Raw genomic sequence first — 25,243 nt, 5'->3', positions numbered from 1 at the left:
ATACACATACACACACACACACACACACACACACACATATATATATATATATATATATATATATATATATTGCATATTCTTTGCTCATTCAGGGGTTGATGGGCATCTAGGCTGATTTTACATCTTAGCTCTTATGAATAGTGGCATTATGAACATAGGTGTGTAAGTATCTCTTTTATATGCTGATTTTATTCCCTTTGGATTTACACACCGAAGTGGAATAGCTGGATCACATTGTAGATCTAATTTTAGTTTTGTGAGCAAGCTCCATACTGTTCTCCATAATTGCTGTACTAATTTACATTCCCATAAACAGTGAACTAGAGTTCCTTTTTTTCACATCCATGCCAGCATTGTCAAAATTTCTTGGAAGCCTGACACCTGTTGATCCATTTCAGTATTCATTATTTATTAAAAGTCCTTTAATTGTTCATCTCTCTCTGTCTCCCCACTCACATCCTAACTGCATAAATTGCTGATTCCAGTTTGTACTGCTTATTCTATTTCTGATTTAGCCCCTAATTGGGAGCAATGTCTACTTTTTCTCACTGACTTCCTAAGTTCCTACTTCCTACTTTATGGTACTTTGCCCATCTGCACAGGCTACCATCAAAAACCACTCAGTTGGGCCACCTGTCACCGATCTCCTGTACTTGACATTAGACAGGAGTTAGATAATGACCAAGAGAACTGATGCATACATTTTGTAAGTAAAGTTCTCCATAAACATTTTTTTCCTTTCAAAAATGTGATTTTGATGATTTTGACAATAGCCAATTTATGGAATCAGCCTAGGTACCCTTCAAAAGATGGCTGAATAAAGAAAAGGTCGTCTATATACATAACGGAATTCTATTCAACCATAAAGAAGAATGAAATTATGGCGTTTGCTGGATGAAACTGGAGAACACCATGCTAAGCGAAATGAACCAGACTCAGAAAGTCAATGGTCAAATGTTTTCTCTCATATGTGGAGGGCAGAGACAGAGAGACAGGGGTGGGGATGGGATTTTAAAAAAATAAATTTTATTCAAATAGAGTGGAGAATAATAAGAGTACAGAAAAGGGATTAAGAGGGAAGAGGGAGGGGAAGGCATAAGGAAATACTGGGGAAAAAAATAAACCAAAGTATGCTATGAATGAATCCCATATATTATATAATTACATATAATTATAATGTACTAATTTAAATAATAATAGAAGGGAGATCAGTACAGCAAGAGGATGAGGGAAGGAGGAGAGGAGGGAAAGGGAAGGTACTGGGGAATGAGTCTGATCAAATTATGTGATGTGCATGTACGACTAGGGCATAATGAATCCTACAGTTATGTATAATTATAAGTACCAATAAAAAATATTTTTAAAAGGTGATATTGAGTCTCCACTCTAAAATATGTTTGATTAACCCCATAAAGCAGAATGTTGTCCCTATTGACAGTAAGACAGGGACTGCCTGAAGCAGATCTAGCTTTGAAGTAAGGTCTCCCAATGAGAAGAGGCATCAGAGTAGTTTCTAACAGGACTATATCATCCTGGCACTCAACCATATGGATTTCAATTTTATAGTCATTCATTCATTCACTGGTTCATTCATTGAGGAAGATAGTGATGAGATATCAACAAATTCAAGAAATAGTTAGTATTTAGAAATATTAAGTAATTCCCTGATATGAGTAGCTAGATTTGGAGAAATATGAGTAGTAGATATGAGTAGTAGATTTGGAAAAATCTTAAAACCCAGCAGCAAAATAAACAAATTTATACTTTTTACATCTATGCATCTCTCTCTTTTGGCAAATAAAGTAAAGCAGTTGCTTTTGATGCCACATGAATATCTTCTTCTCTATTACTTTCCTGTGCATTTTGACTTAACTTGGAAGTGCCAGCATCTGCATTTCATTGTCCAGGACTTTATTCTGCCCACCTGTGCAGGAAGCAAGACATACCAGGGAGTTAAGAACCCCACTGGACTGGCCCTCAATTCCTGACTAGGGAGCAGGGAAGAAACTGTGGACAAAAACTTGAAGCAAGTTGGCTCTACTGTTTTCTTGAGTTCCCTTAATAATGCATTCTGTTTTGAATTCTGTCCCTTTCCTGTCTCACTTCTCCATTCCACTAACGCATCTTCTGGGATCAACTCCCGATATATTTGCACTTGAAATCCTCAGTTTTGGGATCTTAATCTGGAGAAACCCAAACTACATGTAAGACACAAAGAATGTTACTTTTCATTTTTATTTTTTGCTTATGTAAACATATTTCTCCTTTAAAAAAGTATATGTATCTTTAGGTTATGTTTCCTTGAACTAATCAGTTTTAGATGTTTCTCATAAGATCAGAGTGATGCACATATTAACATTATGGCTTTGTGACTAAATAAAGAGATCACAGTGTCCCTAGCTTGCAAAGGATGCCCTACAAGCAAACCTTCAGCAAAACACTAGCAGAATTAATATGCCAGACTAGTAGAACCATGGTTTAATATAAAACTTAAATCATGGAAGTTAATGAAACTTTCAAAGGACTAAAAGATGCTTAAAAATGTACAGGGAGATTTGTCAAATATCATCACCCAATTACCAGTCAATACACAGAGAAAGGTCAGAGAAATTTTTCTAGGAACAGGAAGACAAAAAGAACTCGTAAATTCTGTGGATGCTACAGTTACTTTAACATTCCATGTAAATGGATACATCTGTTGGTAATTCTTTAAATTATTCAGCTAGCTAACTAACCCTATTTTACTGTTCAGATCCTGTGTTGGGCAGAGAACCATCTGTTTTAACTGAGCTCCTTTATTCTTTGTGTCTTGTGAGCCTATTCTCAACACAAGTACAAGAGTGGTGTGTTCAACATAAGCTGCACCATAGTTATTTGTCCAAAATCTTCCAATGGATTCCCAGCTCTCTTAGGGTAAACTACAAGGGCCTATGAAGTGTGATATGACCTGAGCTCCCCACTACTTCTCCAATCCCATATAGATCTGCTCACACTCACAAACTCAATTCCACATAAAAGCAGTCTCCTGACTTCCTCCCAAACCAGCAAGCCTGCAACTGAAAGTTTTTGTACTTGCAGTTCCTCTGCCTAGAACATGGTTCCTCCTCCATCTGTCCACTTGGACCACCTCTTACTTTTTAAGGACTTTTTACTCAAAGAGTTCTCCACTAGAAGTCTGATCAGGGTCCAGGATAGAAAACAGACACTACATTAGTTTTTTGTTTATCCCTTCCAAACTAAGAGGTTATTTTAAGATGAAAAAAATATTGAAATCTCCACTTACAAATCAAGGAGGAGAAGCCACAGAAAGAAGGTAAAACGAAGAAAAATAAGCAAGGTTCTATAAGGTTAAAAATGAATTTGTGACAGAGGTTTTGGTACCAAGCTAAAATGGCATAAAATAGCAGGACCCTTATGGGAATGGTATATGATTTGGAGGTCAGCAGGAAAACTAAAGTGGAGGGGTAAAGAGAGGTCAGTGTACCACTGTCAAGTCCTAGTGTGTATTTTGATAAATATTATAAAATCAGTATATAAATATTAGATGATAGAATATAAAGCTACTATACATAAAAGATAAGAATCTCTTACTGAGTTTTATACTAGTGGGTGGAGAGTTTAGGAGTGAAGGTCTTCAACTCTGAGTGCTTATGGCTGGAACATCTGTCTCTAACTTCTTCCTTCCTCAACTTCTAGCCACAGGAAAGGAATTGTTCTAATCCAAAGAGTTCTGACAATTTATAAATATCTTTTGGCAAATAATTTTATCATGACTAATAAACTTAATGAAAACGATCCTTTACCAAGTTTCTTGAGCCCTTCTGATAAACCAGGAATTCGTTAAATAGTGGCATTTATTGAAAAATTTGTAGTCCCTGTCTTCATGAAATTTACAGTACTTAATGTGAAATAAACATTTTATAACTAGCTGAGATGGCCAAACATATAATACTTTTTGTCTTATAAATCCATAAAATGATATAAATTAAATATAATTTATTTTCATAATTGATTTTTTGTTATTCGAGAAACTAATAATCTATTCAGATCTAATAATCAATCCTAGTCCTCAGCAATACTTGATTCATTTATTATAAATAGAAATCATGATCTCTGAAAGCTGAGCTACACATTGCAGAGCCAGGGATAGATTGCCAACACTAACAAGCAATGTGTGGTTTTGTCCACTCAGTATCCACTGACTATTCCTCTGCTATCAATATTTAATTTTCATTTACACAGCAATCCCTCCTTCAGTGGACAGAGCCTCTGGGCAACTCTCAAGCAAGGTTGACCCTCCCACTGCAAAGAGTCAGAAATATGACTCAGGCCAAACCAATCTTTTGAGGTCTCCCTGGATTTGAATTTAAAGCCTTGGAACAACAACAACAACAAAAATTCTTTAAATGAGCTAGGTGCTATGGCACATGCCTGTAATCCCAGAGGTTTGGAAGGCTGAGTCAGGAGGATTGTGAGTTCAAAGCCAGCCTCAGCAACAGCAAGGTGCTGAGCAGCTCAGAGAGACTCTGTCTCTAAATAAAATACAAAATAGGGTTGGGGATGTGGTACAGTGGTCGAGTGCCCCTGAGTTCAATCCTTGGTACCTGCCCCCCCCCCCCCCGCAAAGGAATTCTTTAAATGATATAAGCTGATATGTCTCCCAGGGACAAGTAAAAATTTTTCTTTCCTGTTCCTTCCATCTCTCTATAGCACCTCTGATTCATATTCCATCTGATCTAATTCTTCAGTTCTCTTTCTGATAATCTCCCTTTCAATATCCTTGGATTTTTTTTTTTTTTTTTTTTTTTTTGCTTAGCCAGAATGAGCTTTTTGTTCCTTATCAACAGAGGATCATAATGAATTAATCCAATTATATAAATATACCACCTTAAAATGCAAATAGCTTTCAGGAATATAAAATACGGCTTACCTTTGGTTACTAAAGGTAATTATACATAAAATTTCAATGGTTAAACAATTCCAAACCTAAAATCCAACAAGAAATGACTGTGTCACTTACATTTTTTTCTGTCCATCCATTCCTCTAGCTCTGAAAAGTTTATAATTTGTCTTGTCCTCCGGAGACCAAGTCGACACCTTACACGGTGGATTAATCCCCGATACATGTTAATAACTTCTTTCAAATTTGGTCCATGACACAAAGCCTATAAATAATACAAATAGTATGGTTATTTATACTTAATTTGATCTACCCTTTTTGTCTAATTTATTTCACCCAATTTCTTAGACTTTGGCTGTATTGATTGTTGATTCCTGTGCTGGTTGAATAGATGCACTCTGGACTGAGATGATCTCCCTGAAGATCAGAGCTCCTCCCTGAGTTCTTGCCCTCAGATAGTCCTACTTCCTACAGAACAGAGGTTTCAATGACATCTACTTTCATAGATGCTTCCTATTTTGCTGTCCATATTTCTATAATATGTATCACATTCAACTAGAAAGATAAATAAAGTTTTATTAAGGGGCTATGTCTGTGGCTCAGTGGTAGAGCATTTGCTTGGCATGTGTGGGGCACTGGGTTTGATTCTCAGCACCACATAAAAATGAATAAATAAAATAAAGGTATATAAAAACTTTTATTAAGGAATTATTCTATAATGGATAATTATTTCCTGAGCTGTCAACTCTGGGTGCTCAATTCTATTTCTTTTCTTTGAAAACTATTCATTCATGTCCTTTACTTAGTCTTGGCTGGGCTCTTACAGGTTTTCTCTGATTTCTTAAAACTTTGAATATTAAAGAAAGTATACCTTTCCTACATATGTGTTAATTTTTTAATTAAGTTACCTGTGACTATATCACTCTTCCATATATGCATTTTACACATTTTACTATAAGTTTTTTTTTTAAATTAAGCTTTAAAAATTCATTTCAAGTTTCTTTCTTTTCTAAACAGCCAGTTCCATTTTATTTAAAATTCATTTTTTTTACATTTTATAGATCATTAATTTCTCTATTAATTCCTTCCTTTTTAGTTTCCTATTCTTGACTTCTTGAATTACAGATTTAATTCTTTTATTTTTTCATTATTTCATTGTTCTAGAATGTACTAAAATTTCTAAACTTTCCTTGGTAGATTTCCTTTGATGTGCTTTGTATACCATCTTATAAAAGAAAAGATTGAAGTGGAAAAACTTTAAATAAGTTTTCAAGGCCTCATACCTAGTTAGTTGCAATATTAGTTTCAAAACCAGAATAGAAATACTCAAGAACCTACATTTTCATCTATATCCTATATTCCTGTTAATTTAATTGAACTTTGTGTTTTTTGCCTATTTTGTGATTTTTTTGTTTCTTTTTTTAGTTCATTTCTTTATACATTTGATTCTACCGTGCTATTTTCTTTTTACTATTATTCGTTGAAGGTTGTAGTTATCATTTTATTTTTCTTCACCTTTGATAGATTTTCTGATTCTTCTCTGAAAATTTTAAATACTATATTCAAACCTACACTTCTTACTACATCATTATTGACAAAATAATATTTCTTGTTTGCCTAACTACAAACATTATTTAGCATAATTTCACTATCTGCCTCTTCTTCCATCAGATTGTAGATTCTGAACATTTGCTAGTGTTTTTCAACATTTAAGTGACATTTTCCAATGTTTATGTTTAATCTACCTTTTGTTCAAAGAGTCTTGTCCTTTTAAAATAATAATGATGATGATAAATTGGTTGTATTTTGGGGCATTTCCCACCATATGAATCCTAACGGGAAGCAGAACCCATTTCATACAATTTTGAAGCCAAAGGCAGATGCTCATGACCCATCCCTTTACTGTTGCTTTGATATAAACATGGGACAAAATGTCATTCACTATCTGCACCAACCCTGGACCTTGAATCAAAAGTAATAAAGCTTTCACAAGGAAAACATTGGGAAACATATTTGTGTGGCAAATGAATTGTGGCTGCAATATCCATTTTCTAAGGGCAGCATTTCTGGAGACAGGGATAACTTGGGTTCAGTGTCTGCATCAGACCTCATAGGATTTAGTGAAGTGACAGCAGTACTAGACACAGCCCTTTGGGTTACATGGCTTTGCTAAGTGCCCCACAGAACCTAAGCCTTCTTTGTGTTATCTGCATAACAGATACTGGGCTTAGGCCCAATATACAGTAATTATCATCAAATTTTTAATAAAATTTCCATCAAACTTTTTATCATAAAATATACATTACTGAATAAATGAACATAATTTTCTAGGTAGCTAGAAGCCAATATATTTATGTAGTAAAATTATATAATGCTACCTATTCCACAGAGTTCCTGAATAGATTTAAGTATTTTGTTATTACATCTAGGGTTATTGTTTGGGGGGGGGGGGTGGATAATGAGATGCAATCCATACTTCATCAAAATTTCAAAAGATTCTATAACCTCCAAAATATTAAAGACATTGACCTATGCATAGGATATTGGTATAGTAACCATAAAGCTCAGATTTTCCATTGTTGTTCCAATTTTATTTATTTAACAAATGGTATTCCAAGCCAATTTCAAAAATTATTTCTTACTGCAACCATCATCCATTCAAATGTGCTGGAATTTCAGTATCTTTGGCCAACAGCAACTGGATGTAACACATGGGATTAAAATTCAAAAATTTTAATTATAAATATTCAGAGTAAAATAGTGAACTCTTAGAGTTATTACTTTGAGGAAATTATTTTGTTTTGTGTTTTTATGATTTTTTAAACATCATTAACACACTCAAACACATGCAAACAAAACAGAGATTTTGAAAAGAAAAGGACAATTTGAGTTATGCTGAGTGTTAAATAGAGCTCTCTCCATACTCTTCTTGTGTATGATTGGTAAGGTAATTCAATACTGCTTCATTATTTCCAAATGAACCCAAACTGAGAGCATCTCACAAGAAATACTGGAAATCATATAGTCTCTAGAGTGATCCTTAAAGTGACATTATAGCAGACACTGTCCAAAGCAAAAATGTTTGTAGTAGCAGCCACGTAATAAGATGATGGAAGTCTCCCAGTGGAAAGATTGCCACCGTGCTAACAATTATCCAGTGATTTTCTGTGCAGCCTCTAGAGCAGAAAGCCTCTTAAGAATTCCCCCGATAGCATCCCTTCACGTAGGCACAGTCCTGGAAACACCACTGATTGAATCACAGGACTGTCCCACTAGCAATTTGACAGTAGACAAAACAACTTTAACCATATCAACAAAGCAGTCATCCAATTTTATATAAAGTACCATGCCAGTGATGGAATTTAAAAAAAAAAAATCAGTGATCACAAACAAATTTTATAACCAAATAAAAGTCAATAATCTAGTTCATATTGGATTTGTTCCTCTAAAAGTACTTACCATTCTTTTCATTTCCAATTCTATCTCAACATAGAAATTCATTATATTCTTTGTCACTTTCTCTTTTTAATCTCATCCTGGGCCCATTCTTGCTCACTAAGTTTTCTAGAGCTATTGTTGCCCCAGAAATTAGGAATGACCATAGTTCTGCCTGATACTAGGAAATGCTATAAATTATGCTGCATACATCAAAACTATGCTGAAAGAACCTTAAAGATATATCTTGTTAGAATGCCATGATAAACTTCTACAACTATAATCTGTCCAATCAATTCACCCACTCCATAGATATTTGTTGAGTGCTTCCCATACATTAATCATGATACTATACATTTGAAAATAGTAGGAAACAGTAGCAAACAAGACAGATTGTTGTCCTCATAGAGTTTACAATGTATTTCACCAAAACAGAACATAAACATACAAAAACAAGAAGTGAAATAAGAAAAATGGCAGGTAATAAGTGCACATAGTTAAAGTGAGACACTGTATATAACACATCAAGACAGTGTACGGTGATTGATAGGAATACAAAAATAAAGGGTATGTGCTCCCCAAAATTCATGTAAAATATACTGCCCATGACAGACACGTATGAGACCATTACACTGAAGAGAACTGTGCATTATAATGACCAAGAAGAATGGAGAGATCAGCTCTGCTTGATGGATCAGGGAGAATGTCTAACTGCATATACTTACAATGATCTTGAAAAATAAATCAGGAGTTCATATGAAGATATGGGTGGAAGAGTATTCCAGACCAAGGTAACAGCATAAAACCCAGAGATTATTACCCATACTAATATTTAGAAGTTTGCTAGAACACTGGGACTATGTGAATAAGAGCCATGTATTGAAGTTGGACAGAGGCACGAGCCATAACAAGCAGATCCTACATATTATGTTAGAAAGTTCACTCTACTATAATCAGTACAGGGCTATCAAAAGATAAGGGCATAAGAAGGGAGTGTTTTAAATGCAGTGTGTAGCAGAAGATGAGATGGGAAAACATACATGGCAAGGGGTCACTGAGACTACTGCTCTTCACCATGTAAGTTTACATGATGGAAGCTTTGGCAAGAAACACACAAAATAAGAGAGAATAAGAAATGTGGCTGGGCTGGGGAGGAAGCTAAGTGGTCAAATGCTTGCCTAGCAAGAATGAGGCCCTGGACAAGTGAGGTTCTGGGTGCGCTTCCTAGCACTGCTGGAAAAAAATAACGTTATGAAAATCATAACCAATTGGATATAGGAATACAGAAGTTGAAGGGATTGAAGAGAATTCCAGGTTTATGGCTTGGACAAGGGATGAGAGAAGATATGAACACAGGTAGCAGAGGAGAGGAAGTGCTGTGTGGAGGAAGAAAATGAGTTCTTTGAAGTGTGTGGAATGTGACTTAATATGGATCTTTCAGGCAGGCAATTTAATACCTGGGTCTAGAGCCCAAGAGAAAGGTTCAAGATATGGCTTTAAATTGGTTTAGACAGCAACTGGCCATGGCTACTGGAGTTGAAACAGGTGATTCCAAATGCAAAATAAGCACAGCTTTTGGAGTCAGACAGACATAGGTTTGAATCCTAGCTCTGTAATTTACCAGCTGCTTGACTTTGAGCAAATGACTTAACTTCTCTAAGCTTCCATTATTTCACTTATATAACAAATACAGCACCTATCTGCATTAACATGTTCAATCACCAGAACTACATATGTCTATTATGTGTACAAACTAATACATGAGTAAATTTATACCCAGAGATAAGCAGATGAACTACTTCTAACAGTGTCACTGTGCTATTGATATAAGACAGATGAGGCTGGACACCCAAGGAATTTTCAGAAAGCAGGTTTATTTAAGCTACAGCTATTCAGACCAACTAATGCCTAAAAATATCTGAACCCCAAATCTTGAAATTCTTTTAGATTTATACTCAGTGGGGTAGCTACATGACAGTGGGTACAGTACATAACAGTTACTCTTATGTCCCATATTCTTAGGCTAGACAGAGGTTTCACAAGTTGTTACCAAGAAAAACAAAAATAGTAACCTTTGCTCAGCAAGTTTTCTTGAGGCAGAGTCTATGACACCATCTCATAGTAAACCTGGCTTTTACAAGAAAGAGGAGGCTTTAAACCACAATGAGCTCCCTGCAGAAACCCTGCTGACATTCTTTGTAATGATCTTGTTGACTAGGAGAGAAGTTTATGTGTTATTATTATGGCAGGGGTCTTTTTGGTAGGGGTACCCGGTGGCTACATCACTCTCAGGACAAATATGTTCAGGGGGGGCCACCTGAAAGTCCATTCTAGAAGACTCCTCCCAGAGAGAAAGGAATTAAAATTCACCTCTTATCTCATTTTCTCTTTATAGTTTGTCACCAAGCTTTAGCCTTCCAGGCAAGGACATTTTACATCTCTCAAAGGTTTGCCAAGATGCATGCAGCCAGGTTCTTTTGCATTTACCCAGCCAAAAGAATTCCTCATAGTTTATTTTAGGAGTCAAAGCCAGGAGAGCTGTCTATAAAAGTTGTCCACATAGATACTGGGAGGGAGGGCATAGTTCTTTTTAAATGTAATATTTGTGTACTGCAAAAAAATACCCAGAAGTGTGGGAAGTGAAAGTTCCTCTGAAGAGAAAATAAATAGCAAAGAAGAAACAATATTAGTGCAAAGACAGTTTATACTGTTTTAAGAGTAAGTGGTCTCAGAACTGTTAAGGATAAGTGGGGCCTTTTGTTCAAGAGTATCTGATTTGGCACAATCTGAAGCTGTCACCAGAGCAGATTATTCATAACATTTTCCTAATCAAAAATATGTAGACAGAACTCTACTTAGAAAAATTATAGACCTATTGACCAGATGACTAAGGATTTTAGAACACAGTATAAAATCTCATGCATGTCTTACCTTGGACATTAGTCTTTGAAATCTCTTGCGTTCAAGCCACCCCCTGACATGAGCCTGCATGAGGGTGACCATGTCAATGATGTTTTTGGTAATGAAGAGTTTGCTTTTTACTTGGAATACCTGGAAGATTTCTATGTGTGGTCCAATTCTTTTAACTTTATTTTCCAATTTATCACTTTTTTTAACAACAACTTTTACCCTAAAAATAAAATATGAAACTTTTTTAGAAATAACAAGAAAAATAAACCCTTCTACAGTCTTAAATTCTATCAATGACAAATGCATTGAAATAGGAAATGGATTAAAATTTGCACATAAATTTCAATACATGATATCACTTGCATATATCAATAAAGTTCTCAAAGAAGGTTGAATATCCTAGAATTAATATCCCATGGATAAAGTTAACCTTTTGAAGAAAAGAAATCCAAAAAAAAGTGAATCTGTCAAAGTTTATTCACGACTATGCAAAAGAGAATACCTTGATAGGGTAGATTTAGTCCACATAATTTCCCCATCCCTGCAAATTGACCTATGGATCTTTATTTTAAACTAAAAACTACTTTAAAATTATTAGTTACTTGGTATTAATACTCTGCTATCCAAATATTATCTGAAAAGTAGTTTGATCCAAACGTTCTCCACTGAAAAGGACTATCATGTGGTGGTGGTAGTGGCAGGAGGGTCATGGGTTGTGGGATTAGCACAGGGAAGAATCATACTAGAAACCATGAGCCCCACAGTACTGATTTGGACAACCCTTGGAGTCAAGATAAATGTGAGAAAACTGAGGACTGTCTACCATGAACAAACTAACTGTAACCTTGTAACTTTGCTTTTAATTTTTTTCCCTTTGTATACCTATTTTTCATATGGTGGTCAGTCTTCCTAAATCCAAAATCTCATTCCTTCGTAATTCTTAGCATGTAAAGATGCATCCTGGTTCTGTATGTCTCTGATAGCTAGAGTTCCACAGAGATCCATAGGTCAATTTGCCCACTAGAGCTGGGTGTTAACCCAGAAGTATACCTCCAAACATACACCTCCAAATTACAGGCCCAATTCTACTAAATCCCAGAGTAAATCTTTAACTCAAGTCAACTCAGTTTTGCATTATTTTCCCTCCTAGTTTATTTTGATTTCTGCATTAATCGGGTTCTTGAACAAGTCTTATTTTGCTTTGTTTTTTATACAGCTATTATTTTTCTTTCCTTGTAACAAACATGTTGGGAGTCTGATTTTGATCGTTTAACCTAGATATCACAAATCTTTGCTAGGTAGTAGAGAGCAGAGAATCTTAGTTGTCTATTTTCCTTTATCTTTACTGTAGTTTGTCTTGAAGCTTGTGGTATCTTCTGATATGCTCTGTATTATGTCATCTGAATAACAGTATAGTACCATTCTTGAACACCAGTTTTAATATCATTCAGCAATAATTTTGTAGAAAAGTAGAATGTAAATCATCTCCAGATCAATAAATGTTCAAAAGCAGTATTCACTGGAGATTCTTTTTGATTTCCTGAACTTCCTTATCCTAAGCAGTCACAGCCAACCAGTGAGATTTGCTGAGACACAAATCATGTTTGGTAAAGAGGTAGAAGTGAGGCTGCTAGTTATCTTTGTGTCTCTGTGTGTAAATGAAATTAGGTCTTTCCCCTTTTTGCAAAAGGAAGTTAGCCCTGTGAAAGTGTTTTCGTATTTGTAGTTCTTTTGTCTCCGTGGTTGGTTCTTTGCCTCATGCTGTCTTGAGAAAACTTTTGGAGATGCATAAATCAAAAATATATCATCTCATACATTGGAAGGAAGGACAGCTGCCTCAATAAAATAGAAAAAAAGGCTACCAGAATAAGTGAAGAAAAATGCTACAGTTTGAGTATGTCCTCCAGAAATTTTGTGTGCTAAAAATTTAATCCTGAGATGATATGTTGATGGTATTTGCAGGTGAGATCTATGGGAAGTGGTTAGGATTAGGTAAAGGCATGAGTGTGGAATCCCTATACCCACACCCTCTATAGCATGAGTAGCTTTATAATAACAGAAGAGAAATGCAATGCATCATGCTTGCTCTGTCTTGCCATATGATGTCCTCTGCCATATTTTGATGCAATTAATAGGCCCCTACCAGATGATAGCACCACACGATAGACTTCCCAGCACCCAGAACTGTGTGAAATAAATGTATTTTATTTACAAAGACATATATCCCACCTGTGGTATTTGAGTATCACAATAGAAAGTGACAAAAAGTGATGGATGTGTTTTATCTGGGTTTTTTTCCTTCTTTTTTAAACAACAGGACTAAGACCAAAAGGAAGCAAAGTTTGATGTTTATTTAAGACTGATTTTTAAATTTGTTCTAATTAGTTATACATGATGGCAGATTACTTTTCACAAATAGAGCACAACTTTTCATTTCTCTGGTTGGACTAAGGAGAGCTTTGCTTGGTTAATATAATAGTTTTTCTAAATAGGGCTCAATGTGTGAGGTAAAGTAGGAATGCACATATAATGGAAATGATTGCTTCTGGCTTGTCCAATACTGGAAGACCTAACTATGAAATCTAAGAGAATCTGAGGTGACAATTTTTCTCCTTTCTCTCAGAAGAAATAAGGGTTTTTTGTGGAAATATTAAAAGGAACCAGGACAGGAAAAAAATGAGGGGAAGTTTCATGTTCTCACAAGAAGAGGTCAATAACTCTTGAAGAGCTTGGTGTGATGCCGGGGTGGGACATAATGTATAACATTGAAGCATCAGCTCCAGGTCACTTGGGCTCTGCTGTCTCCTGAGCTGCCACAGTTGGCACCAAGTTCTTAATCATCTGCTCAGGAGTGTGTGTGTTTATGAGAAAAACAAAAGGGGATACAGAGAATGAAATTAGTCATTTTGGTTAAAATTGTAGTTGATATGAGTGATTGGAACTCTGTTATGCAAAAGAATTATGAAGAAATGCAAATATGTTTACAAAATCATAGATGTGTCTTGTCTACTTTTTAACACTTGAAAGAATGTTTATCTTAGGCCCTAAACATACAGACTTTGATCAATAGCACATGTCTAGATGGTTGGAAGTTAAACAAAAGACAAGTTTGAGGCTGTATAGAACTTAGAGCAGGCTTGCTGAAAAAAGTGAGTTGTATTTACAAATAATGGGTTGGAAAAGAAGCTGTGAAATATATTAAATGTTGACAAATGTGAATTTTACTATCTTAAGCATAAAACAGAGAAACCATTGTGAACACTTAATTATATGATACAGGTAGGATACCAAGAAAAAAACAAAATTAGAATTTTAAATCCTTACTATTATACTGACAAAGTGATTTTTTAAATATCTTTCTTCTTAAATATATGTGACTGTAGACAAACTGATTTTTTAAGACATAGTCTGCTCTTAATTGGACACAGGAAAAGTTATTCTGTGTTTTCAACATATTTTGACTAGATAACAAAAAGCTCCTAATATTAATAAAAATATTCCTTTTATCAATGCTTGTGAAGTTTTTCTTCTCCATTTTTGTGATTGGTTTCTCACAAAACATGGTGTTTTCATATTTAATGTTACTTGCACCTCTGTGACTTTGTTTTACCCTGAAGATACCTACGACTCCACTCATATTTTGTTCCCTCTGACAGTTCTTTCCAACATATTTTCCCCCAAATCAAGTCCCAAATTGAAAATAAAACTGCTACAATATCTTTTTAACCTTTCTTTTGGGTGTCCCAGCTGGTTCCAGGAACATACCAAAGATTATCTTCTTTGTTATATAAAAGAAGAGATGTTAGAAATAGCAAGGTGTGTTTTACATGCTTGTTATACAAATATTATATGCATGATTTCATAGGAAGCCAAAGGTAAATCCCGTATATTGACATCTATATTGCTTACTTCTTCATATTTGGTCCTAACCAGAATTTCCAAAACCTGCTAGCTTTTAACTTAAAATTCTCAGACATCCAGTTTTTCAAAACATGGTCCAAATAAGCAGATAGTTTAAACATTTTGAGCCTTCCACTTTACCTAACATATATTAGCCATCAATCAGACAACCCTAGGGGCTATAAAAGACCTCAAGCCACCACAGTCCTACAGAGCTCTTTGACCCAGAGACCTCCACACCCAACCTGCTGCTGAGTGATATCAGCTATGCTCATAGGACCCCTCTCTGGTTCCCCTCTCCTATGGAGTTCCCTTAACCTTTCCCATTCTGGGTAGTGGCTCCACATCACTCTTTCTGGAAGGCCTCTGCTATAAGAGACTTCTCTCGTGCAAACCAGCCCATGTGTTGCCCAAATAAAGTGTGTATTGTGTGCTACTACTACTTTGTGGTCATGTCTTTTCTTTGATCAGCTCCAAGATCCTTGAACTTACTCCAATGGTCCATATTTTAATCTAAATCAACACTATACTGTTGATGTCTTATTTATCAAAGTCCAAAACATGAAAAGAATTGACTAATCAAAGAAAATGTCTGCCCCCTATGTTAAATACATAACAACTAACACATTATTAATATAAGGACATTAGAAATAGGCTATTGTAATTGATTGCACTGATGGCAAATGAATACCTCCAATGTGACCTTGCAGGTCTTCCCATCAAGAGATGAGGTTTATTTACCCACTGTGTTAGCTTTCCCTTGTTGTGACAAAACACCTGAGATAAACAACTTGAAAGGAAGAAGGTTTATTTTGGCTTATGGTTTCAGAGGTTTCAGTCCCTGAGCACTAGGCCTCAATTGCTTTGGGGCTGTGCTAATGCAGTACACCATGGTGGAGGAAAGCAATTATTCTCATGGCAGAAAGGAAGCAAAGAGAAAGAGAGAGGAAAGGGCCAGGGTTCTAATAGCTCCTTCAAGGGCATGCCCCACAAAGACCTAACTTCCTCCATTAGTTCCCACCTCCTAACAGTTCCACTGGTGACCAAGCCTAAAGCATATGAGCCTTTTGGGAAGACATCTAAGATCCAAACCATAATACCCAACCTATGAATCTGTGCTGATCTGTGAATTGTCTTGGCCAATAAAATCCAATGGAAATAACAGTGTGCCAGTTCTGAGCATGTGTCTCAAGTGCCCTGGTTCCATTTTTTAAAAGAATTTTATTTTCACAATATCTTTATTCCATTTATTTATTTTTATGTGGTGCTGAGGATCAAACCCAGGACTTTACCTGTGCTAGGCAAGCACTCTACCACTGAGCTATAGCCCCTGCCCACATAGATCCATTTTTAGAACCTGACATCTCCATGAGAACCAATCTGGCCTTCAGAGGAAGCTACATGAAGAAACGATAAGTTGCAGCCACCCAAATAAACCCAGATGACACCAGCTGGGTCTGGGCTAAAGCCTCACAAGATACAATAGTTGTTATAAGTAACCAGGTTTTGTGAAGTTATTATGGCAATAGTTGTCAAATTGATTTTTTAAAGATTTTACTTTAGAGGCAAATTATCACTGTCAAGCAGTAACACTCACGATGAACACTTTCCAAAGGATAAAATTTTAAGACCTTGAGTTTTGTCAATGCCCTTAGGGTCCATAATATGTTTTTATTTCAAAGTGGTCAATGACTAAATCCTTATGGAATGAATATTTACATTCTCAAAAGAGGACTGCATTCCTCTCCACTCTGAGATTGCTGGTTATTACACTAAGTCATCCTAAATATTTTTATGTGGTTCAGTCATCTCACCAGCAGGTGGTTTCTGCCTCTCCCTCACTTGCCTAAAGACCCTGCAATATGTTACAGGTCATAAATTTTGTTTTCTGAAAGAAACAACAAAAGAGTGTAGCCTTAGGGGAAAATGCATTGTCTTAATAATTTATTGTAGAAAGAAAAAACTTAGAGAAAGAGCCTTCTCAGTTTAAACTCGTATCATAACCGCAAACCTGCTAGACAAGCAAAAGAACCGAAACAGGGTCTCACAACTTCTTTCATCCAGAAACAGTATCATGTTTAGTCTGCTAAATCCAAGAATGCAGAATAAGAATTAATTATCTAGGGCTGAATAATTAATTTGTGACTAATGTTCATTTTCTTATAAAAATATAATACTCTTGCTTCAAATCTATTTATACACTACCGTTTGTGTCTTTATTTGTTCAAGCCTGAATGAAATATCTTTTAAATGGCATAAAAATGGTTCCAACTACCTGTCAGTACTGAGGGAAAAAATAATTCTGTGAGTAAACTTTTAACTGGATTAAAGGTTAATAAATCATCAGAAATAATGTCAACAGGAATTAATTCATGCTCACTTATTTTATTCATAAAATAATAAATATATATAATGCCTTTACCAAGTTCATTACATACATATTTGTTTATAAAGTTTTAATAATAATATTTTTTCTACCAGGATATAATTGTAAACTCTAATTAGTATCCATTTCCCATGCTTAAGGTAGTATATTTAACTGCAAGTCATTAAACTCAGTATGATGGCCCCATTAATGATACAGATTCTTTTATGTAAAATGATGCTCACAAAGTTCTACTAGAAAACCAGTCTATCTCCTACATTGCTATAGAATTCTCCACCTAAAAGAATGTTACTTCCTGACAAATAAGGCATATTAGGAAATTAGTGCATATTAAAAAGAGAAAGGGGATACATTTACTACTGTATATAATGTAGGTAAAACCTGAGGTAGGAAAACTGGACGATTACTAATTCCTAACATCAGCAGAAGAACTGACAAGGGCAATAAAAATCTCTGCCACATAAAAACATTTTAAAAGAATATGACATGAGGAGATTTGTCAATCTTCTAGACAGAAGTTATTGATGCCTTTATACCATATGATGCTAGTTTTGCTAATCATACAATATGGATATCTATGTTTTAATTTGTACCTTATTCCATACGTTAATGAAATTGGTCCACCAAATATTATTAAATCAAAAGTTACTGGACATAGGTATGCAGTCATAACCACGCCTTACAAGTGTACCTCAATCACAAGGTGAGACTGAGAGCAAACTGACTTCTCCCTCGACATCTTCACCACATGTAGGCATACAAATCCTCTCTCACAGTCCGGTGGGGTGGGGTGTGGCATCTGTCACCTCTTAATAAACAAACAGGCAATTCTATCTACAAAATTACTGGAGTCTCAGTCTCTTTTCCAAAAATTATTACTGAACCCATAACGCAACAATTATGTTTAAGTCGATCCTGATTTATCCTGATCCTGGATGGAAATGCAAATTTTAGTCATTTAGTTGATGCTCACCTAACACAATCCAAGAATAGTATTCAGACAAGAATAGGAGATTAGATCCCTTCATATTCAGATTTATACTCATTTTACAGACAAAACAACATCTATTACTGATTTCTTTTTAATTCTAGCTCCCAAATCTGTCTTTATATAAGTCTCATTTCAAATTCTCTGTCTCTGACACTATATCCTCATAAAAATTAACATCCCATATTTTGTTCTCATTATATTTCCTGATTTTGGAATAATAATTCCTAAACTCAGTTTTGTGGTAGCCACACGACCAGGTGCCTTGAAGCTTTCATTGTATTTTCAAAAATCTTATTGTGATTAATTAAAATACAACCTGGCCCCCCCAAAATGAATTAGAAACATATATACAGGAAAATGTTCCAATAATAATGTTAAGTTAAAATATAAATAATAAAGCTCCATTTTTCATTTGAAAAATTAAGAAGAAAATTCTACAAAGTTATCTAATTTCAGAAAAAGTTTTGTTAAAGATGCACTTCCAACACTATTTTTGACTGGATAATCAATTCAAAAAGTGACTTGGCAACACAAAGCAAAAGCATATTCCCTAGTAATTTTCTTTCTGGGAATTAAGGAAAAAAGTCCTATGTATGAAGATAGACATCCTACTTTCATTTATGATGATGAAATTCAGAAACAAATATCTATGTGCATTGTGTTAAATCCAATCAATAAATTTTTACAGGGTCATAAAACTGACAAACACTAGACAATGTAATAACTTGAGAAAATGCTTATGATTTCATTTATAATATAACGGAGATATTAAAATATATGCATTACATGACCATAACTTTTTAAAAAGTATATAAGCAAGAGTAGAAAGAAACATGACAAAATGTTAGTGTGCTTATATTAGCACAATCATCTGACGATAATTTTCAAGAAATTCCTATTCATGTCCTGCTTCTATAGCTTCTGACCCATTCACTCCTCCACTAAAACTGATGCAAAGTCCTAATTAAATATCAGACTGTAAAGAGTACATAAGAAAAATTATTGTTTCTCATTTTCTAATTTTGTTCATATTTTCTGAATGAGGCCAGCATGCATTGTATAAGGTAAAAACATAATAATTAGTTGCATGATAACAGTAGTAGCAATAGTAGTAACCATTTATTAAGCATTTACTTTAGAATTTCACCTTTAATTCTCAAAAACAATTTTTTTCTATAAATGTTACTATTCTGATTTTATAAATGAGGAAATTGACACTGGGAGAAATCAGATGACCTACTAAGATCAAGAAGTCAGAAGGGCTATGAAGCCCTGTTGATCTTGTTTGTGACAACATCAGAGAATGAAATGATGTCAAGACAGACAGAAGGCTGCTACTGATAATGCCCAGGGCTCAAAGGTCAGGCTGCCTTGGGTGACTGGCTTTAGGTTCTTGTTCACTTTTTTTCAGAAGTAATTAAAAGATTATATTACATAAAATATTACATATAAAATATTATATATATAAAGTGTTATATATATATAATATTATATAAAAAATGTCATATATATATATATATATATATATATATATATATATATATATACACATGCCATATGATGGTCACAAAAGTGTTGGCTTATGCAGGGTCCAAGGATGAGTAGTAAATGAGATGTAAGAAATATGGGATGTCAGACATAGGGAGGCCAAGGGACCTCTTTGAATTAGTGGTTTAGTAGAAAAGAACCTTGGCTATCCCCAAAGATAATTTTTAAAGTAATCTTCATTAATACAATTCTTAACACAATTCTGAAATGGAGGAAACTGCCATTTTTACAAAGATTCTTAGCCATTAAAGAATCTCCATAAAAGTCAGAAAATTTTTAAAAAGATAAAACTGTGAGTCATCAGAGACTGGATATAAAACCAGTTTCTACCACAGAAGGGCTACCCTGTTTGTCCTGATGCCACTTCCTTCTAAGGTCACTTTGAAAAGGTGAAGGACCAATGTTGAATGCATGCATTTGACTTTCTCACTGGAAGTTTGACAAATATATGGTGGTTAAGGTATCAAATCAAATGATTTTCAGAGAGAGAAGAAATCATTTAGGAAAATTACATGTGAGAAAAGACAAAATAAGTTAATTAGTAAGTTAATCATGTCTGAACATTAGACCCTGAGCTTGGCAAACATTTGAACAGGGAATTTCCTTTCAACTGCTAATGCTTATACAATAATATATATTAAACATTAAATCAGTTTTAGAGTTTGGTTCAGATATTGGTACTAATTAGTTTTGGCTGATATTGAAGTATTTTGTATGCTCCATTTATAAAAGCACTGTTTGCCCATCTGTTCATAGGTTGAAAGTGATTAAAGGATACTTATTATGGCTGTTGTAAAAGCCAAATACTTTTTAAACTGCAAATATGTGACAAAACCAGTTCAGGCTGCCAAGTTCAGAAATACATTAAAAGAGATCTGTGATGCTTCCCTCCCCCAATTCCTCTTCCAACCTGCATTATCGAAAAGTAAATATCACCGCTTTCCTGATTAGACTACTATGCATGCTTTGTCCAAATGCTTTGCAATTTAGTTATAATTTACACAATTTACTCTGATTTGGATCTTCTGCTACCAAGCTGTGTCGAGGGCTTTCGTTTCCTGTAAGCGCAGCCTTCAAGTAGAAACATGTGATGCCCTCGTGCTTTGAATGTGGGATTTGAAAGCAGCTTGGGTAATGAGGGAAACGGAATTTGTGGCCTACTTTAATCCCCTAAATGAGGTCTATTTAGTTTGAAAACAATGCATTCAATTCAGCATAGTGGTACAGATTTTTTAACATTTATTTATTTATTTTAATTAGGTATATATGACAGCAGAATGCATTATGATTCATTGTACACAGTAATACAGATTTTTAAGAAAAGAGATATGATATGTTTTCACAAAGTTCAACTGTTGGCTCCATATTACTTCATCATTCATTTCCAAATCTTCCCAAGGGTTCAGTATTTCATGTTAGGAAAACCTGTTCATTTTGAAAAATCAGAGCAGGGTTCCTGAGACTTTCTAAAATAAGATGCAATCCTCCTGGAGTGGAAGATAATTTGCTTTAATTTAGGCAAATTTTTTAAATAGCTTAAATATCTGAATGAGATGTGTTTCCTTTGGTACTTTCCACTCTATATTTGTACCCCTATAGTTCCTCACAAGGCCTCCCTGCCTCAACCTCCCAAACCAAGCGCCATCCTATTTTTGGCTGTCTCTAGGTCCTCAGCAATCTGTTTAACTAGATCATATTAAAGGATGGAGGTCGATATTCCATTTAAAGTCTCCATGAGTACTTGAATTTCTGGAGAGGGTGCTTTTTACTTATACAGATCCTGACTTAGAATTTACATTGCAGAAATATGTTTAAGGCTATCAGTATAAGAGAAGAAAAAAAGGTATGTGGAAAGAGGCAGAAAGAGTTCTCCCACCCCATTATGTCATATTTAAGGAAAGATAAAGGTTATTGTTATTGCTGCTACTGGGTTTCAGCTTTCCAACAGATTTTCTTCAAAACACAATAGAAATTTTAAATTCCAAATTCAGTGAGAAAACACAATTATTTATTTCCTCTTAGTATAGATAAGCATGCTGAAGGAGCATTGTTTATTATGAATTAAAAAGAAATGATCATTTCACATAATACAAAGGCAAGACCAGAAAGGAAATACTATTTTGGTTCTAACTTGAATTGATTCTGACTTTGTAACCCAGGTAATCTAGGATGAACTTTCAGGGAATTCTCTTTAACCCAAACATGAAGCTCCTTTTTATTATATCTGATGTTTTACTGGTAGGGCACTCAAGAAATTATCCTTAAGACAACTGAAATGACTAGAGTGTTCATGCCCAATGTGTAATGGGAGCTGAATTTTCAGTGGCACAGTGACCAGGCTATCAATTTTTCATCAGCTTATCTATGGAATAGGGAACATAATGAATAGTCTGCTCTTCCTCCCAGTACAGTCATTTATTTCATTTGGGGTAGCCCTCTGCTTCCAACCCAAACTTTAGTCAGTCATGGCCCAGAGCTCGCTCTATCTACCAACTCCCATCCATCTCTCTCATCTTTGCTCAAGGGTGGAATTAATGAAGATTTGGTGCCTGTTCAGATTCCTTGTCCTTAGAATAGGGACATCAGATTACTGAACTTCAGATAATGGAAAAAAAAAATTCCCCTAAGTTGAATCTAAAAACAATTTCCTTTTTAAAAATGTTCTTGGTTATAGATGAACACAATATCTTTATTTTATTTATTTACTTTTATGTGATGCTAAGGATCTAGCTCAGCACCTCACACGTGCTAGGCAAGCGCTCCACCACTGAGCCACTACCCCAGCCCCTAAAAACAAATTCTGATATTATATACGATATTTTATTTCAAGCCATATTTATGTTTTAGGAACTGTCATTTCCAGTGGATCACAGATAATCAAGCTGGAGCACAGAGTGAAGATCACAAGATAGTCAGCCAAACACTATTAGCAAAGCAGGAAATGAGGAGAGATCTTAGAGCACCTTGGAGTAGGTTGGGGAATTTTTGCTCCCCAACCCCAAGTTTCTGTCACCTTAGTAGGGAGGGTTAGGTCTCCCTACCAGCCTTCTTTGAGAGTTCCTATAAGAAAAAGTAGTTGCAAATCAGACTTTCCCTGATTGAGACTCCATTCATCCTCCATGTACTACGGGACAGTTTTACTGTGCTGAGCCACAAGAACTTCTGTTCCTCATCTCACTATTCACCTTGCAACTCCTCGGACATTTATATCTGATTTCATATAAGAGTCACACCCACAAGGCTCTCTCCTTGTACTAGACCTAGTCATCCTCTCTACCAGTTTTTCATTTCATGTGGTCAGCTGTTTTCCTTACTCTCTGCTTGTTTCAGGCAGCTTTTCACCACGGCAACTGAAAGACCCGACCAGAACCACTGTAGAGGAGAAAAGGTTCTTTTAGGGGCTCACAGTTTCAGAGGTCTCAGTCCATAAATGACTGGCTCTAATCCTCAGGGCTCAAGGTGAGGCAAGACATCGTGGCAGAAGAGTATGGCAAAGGGAAGCAGCTCACATGATGATCAGGCAGCAGAGAGAGAGAGAGAGAAAGAAAGATTCCACTCACCAGATACAAAATATATACCCCATAGCCACGTCCCCAATTAACTACTTCCTCTAGCCACACCCCACCTGCCTCCAGTTACTACTCAGTTATTCCCATCAAGGATTATTTCACTGATTATGGTAAGGCTCTAACCCAGTCATTTCTCTTCCAAACCTTCTTGCATTGTCTCACACATGAGCTTTTGGGGGACACCTCACATCCAAGCCATAATATTGCTACATCCTTCAGCAGACCCTAGTAGAATTATGACTTTCCCATGCGTAAGAGTTAGAAAGGAGACTCAAGAATCCTTTAGGATCCAGGACATCTCCTCACTAAGAGAGAAAGCAGAAAACCCTAATTCAGCCGATAGCCAAAGCCAATAAGCTATAAGTCAATTTTAAATGAGAGCTCAGCTATTATAACCTGTTTGTGAGGTGTCCTGTGTCCCACCTGCTAGTCCAGTGCTTTTTTTCCCAGCTCATTGGGCTAGACTAGGAAAGCAAATGGTGCTGACTCTCACCAAAGTCAGTCTGTGGCCACATTCAGAGCTACGGGCTACTGTTTAGGTATGTAGCTCTTCATTAGAAGATGATTAGAAGAAGTAAGACAGCAAACTCCACAATTGGCAAAGCTGAAAATGCTTGGCCATAGTCATAATTAAGGAACAGTAATTTCTGAAGAGGCAGGAGAAAGAAGGCCATCTGAAGGCCAGCAACAGAAATAAGTCAGGAAAGCTGAGAAAATGGAGGACAAGGACAGAAGTCACTAAACACCAGAAAATGATCTCAGGGAAAAGAAATTGATGGCTGAGGTAATTATTTGCTTTAAACTTAGCTACCTTTTTGTCTTATTCACTGAAAGGCAATCCTGAGAAAGGCAGGCTCAGGAGATGGAAGATGTAGCTGTATGGCAGCACTTGACTTGGAGGTCAGCATCGGAGTTTGGAGATGGTAGCACTGTGTGGAGTGTGGAGATGCAGTTCTCTGGTAGCTATCTTCCAAGCCTTGTTCCTAGCACGAGATCAGGGAGCTGGGGTGTCATCAAGGTGATTGACAATAGGTCTCTACAAACTAGCAGAAAGCATCCACGTTGCACTAGGAATTGACAGCAGGAGTGGAGAGTTGATACTGGACCCCGTCAAATAAATCCTCACATTTGCTCCTCAGAGTGTGGTCTGAGAACCAGCAGATCAGCATCACCTGGGAGTTTATTGGGAATGCAATATTTTAGGATGTATTGATTCTACTGCACCAAAGAATGACTATCAGACTCAGAAGGACAGAATGAATACTGATAGTGGAGAACAGAAGCTCAAGCCAAGGAAGGAGCTCATAAATAAATCGGAAGCTTCTCTTAATTAGTTAAATTTTCTGGGCTCAGGCAAAAAATTTTCCATATTCATCTGTTGATCGGCTGCCTTTGAAAAACCAGAGAATGAATATGATGTGAGAATTCCGAAGAATGGCAAATGTCCTCACTTTCAAAAATGGAAAAACATAAAATTTTCTAAGTACCGTCCAGCGAGTTTAATGTCAGAATTTATTAGCTGTCAGCTGAATGGTGAGTGAGGACTGACAGAATAAAGCGGTGGTGCTAGAAAATGAGCACAAAAAGAATAAGTCATACTATTG

The 25,243-nt window shown here is 35.7% G+C and overlaps 1 protein-coding gene across 1 annotated transcript in view; it reads right to left on the bottom strand.

Annotated features, from left to right (window-relative positions):
- Iqcm (IQ motif containing M) overlaps positions 1-25,243 on the bottom strand; it is a 192,497-nt gene that overhangs the window by 159,118 nt on the left and 8,136 nt on the right. Inside the window, exons 3-4 of the mRNA XM_046459163.1 lie at positions 11,267-11,465; positions 5,021-5,165 (exon numbers count right to left, since the gene is read on the bottom strand). Coding sequence (XP_046315119.1) covers positions 5,021-5,165; positions 11,267-11,465 — 344 coding nt within the window. The remainder of the gene's footprint in view (positions 1-5,020; positions 5,166-11,266; positions 11,466-25,243) is intronic.

This window comes from Marmota monax, unplaced genomic scaffold, assembly GCF_021218885.2.
Source record: "Marmota monax isolate L192 unplaced genomic scaffold, Marmota_monax_Labrador192_F-V1.1 WCK01_AAM20220418_F8-fsc00002, whole genome shotgun sequence".
Classification (NCBI taxonomy): domain Eukaryota; kingdom Metazoa; phylum Chordata; class Mammalia; order Rodentia; family Sciuridae; genus Marmota; species Marmota monax.
Note: the sequence above shows the minus strand (reverse complement) of the source record. Positions and strands in the feature narration are given on the sequence as shown.